This window comes from Drosophila subpulchrella, chromosome 2R, assembly GCF_014743375.2.
Source record: "Drosophila subpulchrella strain 33 F10 #4 breed RU33 chromosome 2R, RU_Dsub_v1.1 Primary Assembly, whole genome shotgun sequence".
Lineage (NCBI taxonomy): Eukaryota > Metazoa > Arthropoda > Insecta > Diptera > Drosophilidae > Drosophila > Drosophila subpulchrella.
The window spans coordinates 8,255,832-8,270,002 of record NC_050611.1 but is presented as its reverse complement, the minus strand read 5'-3'; the positions used below and the strand labels follow the sequence as shown (position 1 = coordinate 8,270,002).

Sequence of the window (14,171 nt, the reverse complement as noted above, 5' to 3'; positions counted from 1 at the left end):
ATTCTTTACCCGCCGAACCAAACTCAATGCCAAACTCCGACGCATTTGTTGTTTCTGCTGCCGCTGCATTCCGAAGTCGAGCAGGTACCTGTCTTCTCTCTCCCCCTCTCTCTCTATCTCTCTCTTTCTCCCTCTGGCGCATCTGTGTGAGTGCGATCGCTGCTCGCTACCTGCGAACGCAACAACAACACAATCCCGGTTTCCAGGAAAATATTAACGATAACTCCAAAAAGAAGAAAAATACATTGCCGCACACACAGAAACAGAAACAGATTGGGATGCACAAATCCAACGGATGGCACAACAATAGCGAACGGGCATTGTTATTGATACTAGGAAAGCCATGCACTCTCTCTTGTGCATTTGCCTTTGCCCCCTAAAAAAGGAAAACGCCGCCGTCTTCTTTGCCTTCTAAAAAAAATAGAAGAAAAGGGACAGGATCGAAGTTGAGAAAGGCCCTAGGACAAGGGAAAATCTGAGCTGCTACCTGACCCCGAAACGCTCACACCCGCACCCTCAAACAAACGCACTGATATCAGCATCCTGGAGTTGAGGAGGTTTGCTACACTGAGGAAAAATTATTTCCAATAGTTACATAAAACTTAAAATAAATAATACAAAAGTAACAAGTGTTATAAAAGTTATAAAATTAGTTAAATAATAACCAGTTTTACTGATAACACTAATAGTTTTCTACATACAGTCAGTCACAAAAGTATTCGTTGCATGGTGGTTCATAGACAAATTCCGATTTTTTTACGTTATTGATTATTTTATTCATCACATACATATTGTACATATGTACATGTACATAGAGCTATTTACGAAAAAGACTTAACTAACCCATACTTACATATAGTGCTTTCGAGTACAAAATATCTCCCAAGTGTAACTTACTAAGGTTAGATCTTTTATAAAGATCTATAGAAGTAATTATTTTTGTATAATGGAAAAAGTATACTGCTCCCTAGCTTGACTTGATATGGTTATACAAAAACTTAATTTCCCATTTCCTAAAAAAAAAATGATGAAAAATTTTACGAGTAGGTTTCTCGTCTGCATGTGAAATGTAAAAATAGATTTGAACCCTAGAAAACATATGGAAATTTGGAGTTTAAAACCTACTTATAGTTTAACAGGCAAACGAGAAAACGGAATTCAGATGTTATATCACGTGTATGTGTATTAACCCTCAAAGTGTTGGTCAATGATTTCAGCTATTTAAACTAAATGTATGTTTCAGGCCTAGGACAAATATGAAAATTAAGAGCTTAAAACCTACTTTAAGTGAATTTTAATTTATTATCCGATAGCTACTACGAACCTTTAAGGTGGTGGGTAATGACTAAGACCAGTTTAATTTCCAAAAACAATTGAATTGTTAAATCATAATATCCATATACTGTTCGGTAAATCCCAAAGTTTTTTCCCAGTGCAGGGAAAAGACCCTAGTCGAATCCATGGGCCTCCTGCGGAGGACTCTCGCAGTCGTACAGTCATTATCCTGGCGGGCAGAAGGGCAAGGCGTGCGTCCCTCGAACCCCCGACCCTCTCCGCCGCATCTTATGCCTCTTCTACCTGTCAAACCGGTTTGGCCAAAAAGGGCCAATCTCTCCCTCTATCAGTCTTTTGGACGTGTCAAGGCGGCCATCGAAAATAAAAATAATCTCTTCGCTGGAACTCTGCATCGGCCACAGTCCTCCGTCTCCGTCTCTGAAATATAGTGCGGCACATATAATAATCGATTGGTTTTCGGCTGGCTCTCCCTCGTCATCTTGGCTCTTCTTTCATTTTTCTCTTCTTTTTTTGCGCGTTGCGTACTAACATATGATCACGATCATTAAAGCTGCCGCTGGGGGATCACAGGTAGAAGTATAAGGCAGCGGAAAAGGTGCAACACGCAGTCGCTGTGCAAACGGGCCAAATGCAATCTCCGTGGGCAGGTGAGGATGAGGCAGGGCAACCGCGGCGGAGGGAACAGGCCCACGCAGACCGTCCGCTGTTTGGCCCAGCCCAGCGAATTCGATCTGCATACATGGCTACTTGTCTTATCTGCGGGCAGCAGATACAAGCTGCCAGATTAATCTGAATATGCGTATCCGCGAATGGGTACATCTGCCAATTGATGTCTTAACTTCGCATTCCCCCTAATAATTGATTAAGCCACGTGCAGATCTTAGTTTCAGTATAGTCAGGGTTACATTAAGTTTTACAGCTGTCATTCGAGATATCTCGATGATCTTTAATATATTATAGCTTACGAAATATAGCAGGAAATAATCAAATTGTATTCAATTAAAGTCATAAACAGAGAGAAATATTCAAGTACATTATTCTTGAATTAAGAACATTCGTTCTTAAAAACCGTGAAGGTACATTTTGCTATCAATGTTCTCAATGCTACAACGAAATGGTGAGAAGAGAACAAATAAATACTAGCTGGACTAATAGTTTATTTGTTGAGATATACAATGTAAATACCGCCAATTCAACTTAATTCGAGCAAAATGAAAACTTTTTATACCCGTTACTCGTAGAGTAAAAGGGTATACTAGATTCGTCGGAAAGTATGTAACAGGCAGAAGGAAGCGTTTCCGACCCCATAAAGTATATATATTCTTGATCAGGATCACTAGCCGAGTCGATCTAGCCATGTCCGTCTGTCCGTCTGTCCGGATGAACGCTGAGATCTTGGAAACTATGAGAGCTAGGCTATTGAGATTTGGCGAGCCGATTCCTGAGCTTCTTACGCAGCGCAAGTTTGTTTCAGTAGAGTGCCACGCCCACTCTAACGCCCACAAACCGCCCAAAACTGTGGCTTCTACAGTTTTGATGCTAGAGTAAAAATTTAAACTGAAATGTATTGTTCTCATCAATACCTATCGATTGGCCCAAAAAAAAGTTTGCCACGCCCACTTTAACGCCCACAAACCGCCCACAAACTTCAAAAAATCGTAAATATGAACGCGGATATCTCGGAAACTATCAAAGATAGAGTATTGGGATTTCAGATTTAGATTCCGTAGCTTTGTACGCAGCGCAAGTTTGTTATGCGAATATGCCACGCCCACTCTAACGCCCACAAGCCGCCCAAGCCTGTGGCGCCCACAATTTTTATGCTAGATTAAAAATTTTAACTGAAATGTATTGGTCTCGTCACTGCCTATCGATTGATCCAAAAAAAAATTTGCCACGCCTACCCTAACGCCCACAATGCTTAAATCTGTCTTCCGCCGGTAGGTGGCGCATTTAAATCTCGCTTTGCTGCTTGCATATTTCCATTTCCCTTTGGTCCCTTTAGCTGAGTAACGGGTATCTGATAGTCGAGGTACTCGACTATAGCGTTCTTCCTTGTTTAGCTTCGAAAATGTCGTTCTAATTTTAAGAACATTTTTAACTCCGATGAATAGTCTGAATTTTTTCTGTGTACCATTAAAAGAATAATAAATAATACGAAAATTTGGTATTTAAATTTTTGTTTTTATATATTTAGGTAAAGTATATTTAGTTGTAATTAGGATTACTGTAAGTTTTTTTTAAATATATGTAACCCTACCTACAATGCTTTGAATCGGATAATTATTTAAAAAAGTTTTCAGGTTGGGAAGCCTTACATAGCCAATGACGTCACTGCCAGTATAGGTATTGGCTTTCAGAATTGAAAGTAGTCCTAGAACATTGCATTTCACACCCAATTTGTTTTAGATCCATCCAGATTGAGTCCGTTGCCAGTGTGCCAACCAAGGGAGGGACAAACAATACAAAAGGCGCCGCCATCAATTCCAATTGATGGTATCGCCAACTTTGACCAATTTGTGGTCTGCCCGCATCTCTTCCAGATCGCATCTCTCCTTGGTTCTAACCTCGTGCCTGGCAAAAGGGTGTACCATGGCGGTGGCATTTTGGACAACGGCATCATGATGGGAGTCAAGCTGTGAATGATTTGTTTCAGTACATAACATAATTTGCCTTTGATCGCGCATCAAACATATGTCATTTTTGATCAGAGAACTTGCCCTCATATCATTAAAATTAAACTGACGAATATGAAATTACTTTCTTATTTAATGAACTTAACTTTGTATACAAAATATGCATCCATTTTTTGTATGATCAGTCTTCCACTAGACTGGTTGGGCCACACATTTTCAAATCCTACACCCGCAATCTAATCTGGGATCTTAAAACCATCTCATTAAGTCCCCATTTCGTCGAAAACAGCCAATTCCCGATCCTAGGGCGTGTCCTCCAGCTTCAAGTGGATTCATATGAGAAGAGGATGCAAGAACTTATAGTGTCCCGTTGGGAATTAACACTTGTCCAGCTCTCGGAACGACTTCCACTTCCCCATTCACACGCGAAGCAGACCGATGTAAACTGAAACCGGATTGAGAGGTCATGGAGTAATCTCAAGGGTTGTCGTTGTCTCAAGTGCAAAGTTCCGCTGCGACTCAAGGAGGTTTCTGGCGAAGTATGTAGATATCCGCAAGGCGATCAAAGACCGTTACTTAAAAGGAATCGGTAAACTGAAGAATGAAGTATTACCAGGAAATGCAAAACGCACTTAGGATCAAAAAAATATATCCTACAAATGGTCAGAAAGAAAGATCTTATCCGACATCCCATCTGAAAATATTGCAAAATCAAAGATTTAATTTTCCACATATATGTAAAATGTTCCTTTATTGTTTATGTAATTTTAAATGCTATATGTATATATCTAGATATAGTATTTATATCGTAAGTAAATGTCAGTTATTATTCTTGCTTTTGAAAAAGTTCGTTTATGGCATTACGCACTAAAAATTAAATGTCCGATTCGTTTTAGGGGTTTCTGTTCGTTCTTAAAATTCGTTTACGCTATGACTTTAAAATACTCCCGTTACACAACTCTAGAAACTAGATGCTAATTATTAAAACCCAGACCCAACTATGCTTTTCTTTTTCTATATGTATATGGCTACGGAAGGGCAGTTCAACTCAAGCAAGTTGGATTCGATATTAGGAATAGGAGTATGCTGTATATATATAATATATATATGTACATGCCGGGCCGATCTGGGGCGGCTAGCAAGGAAGTGGACTTGTGTGAGTGTATGCTAAAGCATATTTTGATTTGATTTGATACATGCGCGGTTCTAGGTGCTATATGATCTCTATATAGGTAAATGTAATGCATATGTGTTTAGTATTGTTTAAACGATTCGTTGACTCTAGTCCCCGTGGATATTTCGTATACCCACAGCTATCTACGCGGTCCCAAAACACTCATCTCTACCCCGTTTTTCCCGATTCAACTCACGATCGATCCGGGGTTTAGTAGAAAAGTGCTTGGGCCCCTTCGGCGAGCCGAACTCTCTGAGCGTTTCTCTCCTCCGCCTCGATTCGATTCGATGATATATTCATTTTGCATTTCTAATGTGGTACGTGCCTAAGTTCTAAATTATGCTATATACTCTCCCAAAAAAACTCTGTCTGCGTGGGGATTACCAACAAACATTCCTCGTTGTTCGAACAGAATGAACAAAAAACGCGACTCAAAATCAGAAAACCATAAATATATAAAAAATTATTAAAATACTATAATGTATAATGGGGTTATTATCACAGGTACATTTTAGACTTTTTTCAAAATGCAAGATTGTAGAAAACATTGTGTCATGGAGGGATCTGCACAGGGACAGGACAACGGAACGGGCAACTGGGGTTTGTTCTGTTGGCCGTGTGCAGTTCCCCAACTCGTCTAAATGCTATGTAAGTAGTTGTGTAGTGTGTCGTTTAGTATGTATATATATATATTCATTGGGTCAATGAAGTATATTATTCCTTGTTATAGAAAAGCACTAACCATTAAACATTGCAACTGCCGTTTCACTTGTCCCCTTGAACTCAACTCTGCTCCTCAAAAGTCCGAGTCGGGGACAAATGCTCGATTGTGATCGTAGATATGAAAGAGTTTTGCATACAAGTATATCGTAATCAGTATCGTTATTGTATCTCGCTATACCAAGCCTATTGACTAGGACCGATTCGAAAGCCCCAAAACATGCTGTACAAATATGTGTACTTTGGTTCTAACTACAAACGTCGTGAGACACCCATTCTTTTGTGTACTTGCTATGGCCTGATCTGGTTTATCTTCTTCTATAAGTTCCTTTGAGTACGTATTTTAATGAAGTTCTGCTGGGACACAGATCCCTGCTAATTTAAGTGATTACTGTCTCCTCGCGTTTATGAAGCAATATCTATCGTACAGCACTCGCGTGTCTCTTAAGTACAAAGGTTTTTCGTTCTGTGGTGCTTGGATGGGGGAGCACTGTGCCTGTCTATGAGGCTCTACACTGGTAGATGTGATAATGGAAAATTCGTAATTGCTAAAGCTGCACAGTGCCCCCATGATTATGACAAGTGTGCTTTTGTGTATCTGAGTGTAGTACCCCAGATTCCACTACAACATGTTTTCTCATTATCTGTATGCATCTGTTTTTTCTCTTCCGAATGTGCTTAATTGCTTGTTTTAGATAGGGTTTCTTAAATACAATTGAAATAGTTGAATCTGACATTTTTCTCAACTGCCAGGAGAAGCATGTTGCAGTGGAGTCAAGGCATCAGTTTGATGCAGAAACTTTGAGTTAACCCAGTCCCTAGACTGTTTACCAGTTCGATATGAATGAAGAGTTAGACTAGATGCTATCTTTAATACTAATCCATCCAGTCGGGGAGGCCCAAATACTTCTTCCTTAGGTGTTCTTAGCAGTCATTTGGCGAGGCGCCGGCTCGCCCGCCTCGGCGTAAAGACAGGATCCTTCGCTGCAGGAGCAGGTGTCGCCCTCGCGGGAACTGTTGCAGCAGTCGCTGGTGTACTGCCGCTGCTCGTACTCCGCCAGCATGTTCTCGTTCTCGCTCTCCGGGCACGGCTGCACCACCGGAGCACGTCGTCGATGGTGGCCACCGCGTTGCTTGCCACTGCCGCCGTGCTCCTCCAGCTGCAGCTGCCGCTTGTGGCCCTGCCCCGAGGTCCTGGAGTGATCCGAGCACTCCGAGGAGCACTGATAGATCTGGTGGCTGGAGGAGGTCGGGTGCATTGGGTGGCTGTTGGGATGCACCGGCTGGTACCAGCCCTCGGGCACGGGAACTGGCGGTGGGGGCTGCATCGGCGAGGGCGTGGCCAGGGCATCGCAGCTGTTGCAGGCCCGACTCTGGGCACATCGTGCCGCATTCAATCCGGCCTGGTACTCACTGGCCGCATGGCGCTGGGTGGCAAATGGCAGGTGGTTGGGCGGTACGGCACCACCCGGACCAGCGGTGGCAAAGTAGGGCGGCAGCTGCGGCGGATGCTGGCTGGTGGGCGTGATCTGATAGCGATTCTGGGTGCCGCCAGCCACCGCCGACAGCGGATTGCTGTACACGTTCTCCGGGGGACAGGCGACGGCGTATTGCGGCGAGACGCCCCAGGCGGAAAAGCCGCCCGAGGAGCTGCTGTGTATGGAGGCGTTCAGAATACTGCAATGAAATGGAAGCGATTATCACATGCTCATATATTTTATCCTTAACGAAGCGATTGTTTTTGATAAAATCCATCAACTCTAACCTTTGGTTTGTGGATATGCCTGAGCCTGCGCTCTTTGAGCTCTTCCGCGACGATTCCGGGGATCCCTGTGTGTAGCCGTAGGTCGAAGACGGTGGTGGATGTTCTGGTGGTGGGGGTAGGAACTCAGACCAGTTGATCGGCTCGACCGGATACTGCAGATAGTTGGATTTTACAATCGGAACCGCTGGTGCCTGGCCGGCAAATGCATCGGAATAGGGCGAATGGGTACCCGAGTCCTTGTCGGCACTCAAGGATGTTGCCTTGGTGCAGGTCTCACTGGAGGAGGTCCCAATGATCATGGTGGTGGCATAGGGCGTGGGATTATCGGGGCTCTGGAAGAACATATCTCGTAAGTAAATCTATTGTAATATATCTCAATGACCATACCTTGCGACAGTTGTAGAAGGTGGTGAGGTTTCGAGTGTCCACTTCGGCATAGTCCGTTCCCCCATCCGAGTTATTGTAGTTGGACTGGCTGCTGTTCACGTGGGATAGTAGTTTGGATTCACTCAATCCGGAATCCTTGTCAGTATCTGCTGTTCGCCAGCCACGATTATGGTCTATCCACAGACTTTCCTTGCTATTGATGTTCAGTGCAGTTATCTCGTTGTCGCTGACCACTAAAAAGATATAGTATAGGTAAAGGAAATAATTAGAAATCGAAGAATATGACATATTAGAATGATGAATTAATAAATATAACTATATCATAGTCATTTAAATGTTTTTATCATAATAGTTACTTGAAAGCAAACACTTACCACTTAAGTGTCCCAGTTCCTTGGTCATTTGATGCTTCCTCTTGAAGTAGACCATGGATATGGCCGCCGAAATCACCAGGACTAGCAGGACTATGCAGACCAGAACCATTAGCCAGGGCCCGGATAGGTAATCAGTGGTCTTTCTATGAGTGGTGGGATTGATGTCGCCGGTGGGTAAATTGGCATTGTTGTGATACGTGACATCCTGGCCCTCATGTCGGCCATCGTGAGTGCCGCTGGGATGGGCTCGTGGCGGATGCACATGATGGGTGGGGTCCATGAAGAGTGATATCTATAGGATTGGAGAGTATAAGAGAGTGTCCAAATAAAAGAAATAATAAATAAACTCACCGGTTTGGAGTAAGGCCCATCTCCTGCCTTGGTGAATGAGTTCAACCGCACACTGTACACTGCTCCGGTGGTTAGGTTGTTCAGAAGCACAGATGTGGTGGTGGCATTAAGGGTCATATTGGCCAGAACCTTCATGGTGTTGCCGGCACTGACCTCTATTTTGTAGCCATATAGATTGCCATTGTGGTGCTGGGAGGGTGGCGGAGTCCAACGCACCCAGCCCGCGGTTTGGTTGTACATGCCAATCTGAATGTTATCCGGTGGTGCGGAGGGGACTACAAACGGAAAATATAAATACTAAAATCTTTAATAACCTTTTTAGCTCTTACCATCTTCATACGTAAGGGCCATCTTGGAGTTGCTGGGCTGTCCTTCAATGGTCTCGAAGAAGGGTGTGAGAAAGAACTCATACTTGGTGAATTTCTTGAGGTTGCCCACCACAAACGATTCTGCAGAGGCATCCAAAACAGTGATCGAGTGATACTGCGCGGATGGTAAATTGACATCCTTATAGTGTATACGAAGGCCCTATAAAGTAAGGTTAAGCTTGGGTTTGGTAATGATTCTATAAATTATTGGTCTTACCTCTACATATTTCTCATCCGCACTAACATGCAGCATCCATTCCAAACGCACGGCACTGGCATTTATGGATGAGGCATCCAATAGCTCCACGGACTGAATAAAAGAAGATTTAAGTAAGGCCTATTTATATTTCAGAAATACCATTTACTCACCTTTCCAGTTAGTAAAGTTCGAGCTGCTGACAAATCGTTGGCAGAAGCTGCATCAAAGTCCTCCTCAATGGTTTTAATAACATTCGATAGGCCCGATGGTACAGATATACCCTGCGTATTTTCAGCTCTTACTAAGAAGATGTACGAACTTCCCGGTTTGAGGTCCGAGATCTACCATGAAAGTCATAGAAAATATTAGTCAACAGGAAGTTTAATTATTCATAGCCTATCTTACAGTGACTTGAGTGTCGCCCACTCGATGGGCAGCAACAATCCAACCAGTTTGCAGATTCGGACTGAAGTACTCCACAGTGTATCTGCAATACGAAAAGAAATATAATGATGATCTCATTAAATGGGTGTGCCGCCTAAACTCACCCAATGATTGGACCGACAGCTCCGGTTTTCTCTTGGCTTTTGGCCCAACGAAGACTAATGCTGGTGCGGCTGACATTTAGGACTTTGGGTGTGCCTGGAGGAGCAGGATAGGTGCTAGGATCAGCTGCCCGGTGAAGGGATGTAGAGCCACTTTTGTCCACCTAATAGAGCAGATATTTCTTGGTTAGCATTTAGTTAGGGTAAGAAAGTATCATATAACCCACCGTTAATGTGGCTGCCCACGAAGTCTCTCCTCGTTCTCCAGAAGCAGTGCAGGTGTATGTTCCAGAGTCACCAAGTTGAAGATCTAAAAGAAGAACCATGTTATAAGGTATCATAAACCAAGGTATTTTCTCCATCTTACCATCCACTCTCAGGGAGCTGCCTTGAATAACGCTATAACGATTGCCAGTTTGCACGGGATGTCCGTTGTGGAACCACTTGATACGAGGACTAGGATTACCCGTGGCACGGCAGGGCAGGGTAGCCACCGATCCCTTGGGCAGGGTCTGGTTGGCAGGACCTATTTGGATAATGGGGGGCGGACGCTCGTCCACCGAGCTGACCTGTAGGAAAACTCGTACCGTGGAGGAGTCGACGACACTGAAAGCAGAGCACACATAGAAGCCCTCGTCCTCCTGCCGCACATCCGTGATCTGTAGGGTTCCATCGGCAGCCACATGCTGTCTTCCATGGGAGCTGTTGGGGAACATGAGAGTGGATACTCCCTCCTTGGTCCAGAAAACCGAGGGCGGTGGGTTGCCAGAAGCCACGCAAGGCAGCTGGACAACGCCATTCAGTCCCACTTTCTTGTTGCTGGGTCGATTGGTGAAGTTGGGAGGAGCTTTAATGAAGTGGGTTTGAGATTAAATGGTGATTGACTGAAAGGTAAAGTAGACCTTACCATGCACTGTGAGCGAAGCTCTGGCGCTGATCTGACCCACATTGTTGTGGGCCTCGCAGACGTAGGTGCCCTCATCGCTGGGCGTTATGTTGATTAGCTCCAAACTCTTCTCATCGTGTAGGATTCGAGCCCTGGACACTGGTATATTGCCTCCCTCCTTTTTCCAAAGTAGTTTCGGCGGCGGATCACCGCCCACGGAGCAGTGGAATGTGGCAGTCTGGCCATAGAGCATGACCTGATCCTTGGGCTCCTTCATGAAGTACGGCTTGACCTGGACAATCAGCTTGGCATAGCTGGATTCCCGGGTGCCCACCAGATTCTGGGCAATGCACTTGTAGTTGCCCTCGTCAATGGGCTCCACATTGCTGATGAGCAGGTTGCCACCATCCACGATGCGAACTCGCGAGCTGGCGCCAAAAGACATGGCTTTCAGGTCGTCTAAGGGCACGCCATTCTGGGAGCACAAAAAGCGGTTTAGTCAGTGAAGTTTTTGACTGATTTTCTATGTCTAGTTTTTGGGAACCCACCTTTATCCAAATGAGCGTCGGCTCTGGAATGCCTTTGGGCGGCCCACACTCCAACAGAGCCGTCTCGCCTTTGGCCACTCGCGTGTCTTTGGGCTCCACGCGAAAATCGTCGCGCAAAACTGCCAGGGAAAAAAGAAACAAAAATAAGTGAAAATGAAAAAATGAAATCACAAAATAATCAGAGACAAAGCTTGGCGTGTGGGCAGACAAGTTGCAGACTGGAGTGGCGGACCGACTTACCAGCTATCTGGAGCGAGGCATGGCGACTAACGGCCTGGCCCACTCGGTTCTTGGCCACGCACCAGTACTCGCCGCCGTCCTGCTCCTTTTTGCCCTGCATCGTCCTGTAGAAGAAGAGGGCGCCGTCCTTGAACTGGACGCGGTGCGATTTCTTTTCGTTGGTGCTGACGGGTTCGCCATCCTAGAAACGGGCGGAGAAAGGGGGGAAAAGAGTTACGATTTGGTAAGGCTCTCAATTCTACACTCAAAGGAACTATGACTGACTTCAAATTATACATGTTGTTTTCAAATTTGATAATATGTTTCATTATAAGATGTGATGTGAAGAGTTTCTAGTTAGTGTTAGAATATAAAAATAAAAGTATGTGTTTATCTGAAAACTAATAACGTATACTTTTAGTGACGACTAAAAAAACTTCAGACCATAACGATTATATTACAAAAAATGGCACGATAAAAAAAAACATATGTATGTAATGATGTAACTTTGGGTAATAATGGAACCCAATTTGTTCACGTTTTAAAGACAGATAGTATTTATAACAAAGATGATACCTATGTAATTATGTAACTTTGGATAATAATGGAACGCAATTCATTCACGTTTTAACCACAGATAGTATTTATTTTAAATTGATGTAATGTAAAAGAGATCTCAGTGATGTAGCTAGTGCTTAATTTGAAGTAATGAAGTTATTTTCTTGCGAGTGTGTAAGTTCTTTACCACAAAGCATCAATAAAAATTAAAAATTGATAAGATACTATGATCAATTCTCTGATTTGACATATTACTTTCTATGTCCAGCATATCAATTTAAGGCGTAAACCCTATTTTTTTTTTTTTTATAATTAGAAAGTTATTAGAAAATATTAATTCCATTAACAAATTTGGTTATTTATTGAACAGAAGTAGGTTAAAGTTCAAGCTTTGAGTATTAGAGAAATAAAAAAAATTAAAGATGAGCTATGAATGTAGACTAGAACTGTTTTTTCTGGTGTAGTTTTATGGCTAGAGTTCGTAGTTGGAGTTAGAGAAGTATTATTTTGTGGGTACCTTAAACCACTCGATGGTGGGTTCCGGCTTGCCCTCCACTTTGCAATTAAGTGTGGCGGGCTCATTCTTCTTGACGACCAGATCCGTGGGATGCTCGATGATGCGCGGCGATTGGTACTGGCCTGCAAAGGGTTAAGGGGATGTGGGTATATGGATGAGCCATTTGGCCTGGAGTTTGGATGCCGCTGAAGCGTTTCAAGCCATACCTCTAACTGCTGGCAGACCAGTGCTGGCCACCAGGATGAGGAGCAGCCAAGCGGGCAGGAGCCGCATCCTGCTGCCCCGGCTGCGTGAAGGGTTAATAGTGGTGCTCGTGCTCCGGGCGATGGCGTGGTTTTCGGGATGCATGGGATGCATTATATGGTGGTGCTCTTGCGATGACGATGCCTCTACAGATGACCCAAGGCAGCGGGTATCATTTTGGCGTTGTTTTTGGGTCCTAAGATGGATGATATCGATATGGAGGGGGGGGGTTAACGAAATGTGGGCAGCTGTTAGGATGATTCGTTCGTTAGGCGTGGCAGTGGTATAGCGCCATTATAGCTGGGCTTTGCGGGGTTTACTTGCTTTTTATCTGTCCAAAATTCCGAAATTATTTCACGCCTGCTCCACTTACGGTTGCATTTCCATGCGATAAGCACTTATGTACACTCACACACCCACACACGTCGTATCTGTGTGTGTCTATGCTGGTTTTCCATTAATTTTATTTCCGTATTTATCTCTCTTTGTGTTTATCTCCCATTCGAAAGGCAGCCGAACCGAACCCCGAAAATTTACAATCCAAATTCTGATTTGGAGTTCTGATTTCACACGCTCTCACACCTTCCTTTATAACGATTTTTATTTCGATTTAAGTTTGTGGTTTTTTGTTTTTTTTCTTTTGGTTTTTATTAATCAGCCGCGCAGTGTAAGTTTTGTTGGTATTTATTCGTCGATTGCTCGCTTTTCGGGGTTGTTTTCACCATCAGCTCTCCTCGCGCACATTTTCCACATTTCCCGAACGAAATTTCTTTTTGGTAAAATTACAAGAACAAGAACTCACTCTACCCCTCTCACTCACTCCCACTCTTGCCCTCTCGCTCGCACCGCCTGCCGTGCCTGGGACTTCCCCCCGTTCCGCTTGTTGTTGTATCTATAACAGAGTGTTGTATCTATAACTCCTTGTAATATTTGCGTTACATCCACAAGCAGCTGCACTTTTTAACGCTCGAAAACTTGGCTTTATCACACACTAGGTTCACGGTTCTATCCAGTTTTGTGGGGCCCACACTTACTTTAATTTAGCTGCTGCAATTAACTATTTTCCTGCGTTTTCAATGCGATTCACGAAAACTCAATTGGACGTTGGGTCGTGTCTGTGGAAATCTGAGAGCGCAACGGTGGGAATCGGGATTTAATGGTCGGTGCAAGCGGAACGGGCGGGAGAGTGGAACGCGAAATACTAAAGGAATACTGGAAAATACCAAAACACCATCTCTTCGCGGTGATTTGGCAACCCTAGACGAAGTCACTGTTTGAATTTAGCATTTTCGCGGTCTTTACATTTTTGAACACACCCATTTTGGTCAATACTTCACACTATTTATTAACTACTTTTCTTGTTTATATATTTATATTTGGGTAGT

At 43.7% G+C, this 14,171-nt stretch overlaps 1 protein-coding gene across 4 annotated transcripts; it reads right to left on the bottom strand.

Annotated features, from left to right (window-relative positions):
• Positions 1–4,665: 4,665 nt before the first annotated feature.
• On the bottom strand, positions 4,666–13,903 carry LOC119550210 (protein sax-3). 4 transcript variants are annotated; one of them, XM_037858763.1, is made up of 18 exons: positions 13,821–13,901; positions 12,750–12,982; positions 12,544–12,665; positions 11,490–11,670; positions 11,250–11,368; positions 10,723–11,176; positions 10,183–10,662; positions 10,043–10,125; positions 9,819–9,979; positions 9,676–9,757; positions 9,441–9,611; positions 9,289–9,381; positions 9,033–9,231; positions 8,704–8,978; positions 8,353–8,644; positions 7,979–8,211; positions 7,592–7,923; positions 4,666–7,503 (listed from the first exon to the last, which is right to left on the bottom strand). In XM_037858763.1, exons 2-18 carry the CDS (start codon positions 12,898–12,900, stop codon positions 6,741–6,743), a joined length of 4,191 nt encoding a protein of 1,396 aa, XP_037714691.1. In that variant the 5' UTR covers positions 12,901–12,982; positions 13,821–13,901; the 3' UTR covers positions 4,666–6,740. The 4 variants fall into 4 exon arrangements, with proteins under 4 accessions (XP_037714691.1, XP_037714693.1, XP_037714690.1 ...); XM_037858765.1 differs by lacking the exon at positions 12,750–12,982 and having other exon boundaries at positions 13,821–13,903; XM_037858762.1 differs by having other exon boundaries at positions 12,750–13,895.
• Between the last annotated feature and the right edge of the window lie 268 nt (positions 13,904–14,171).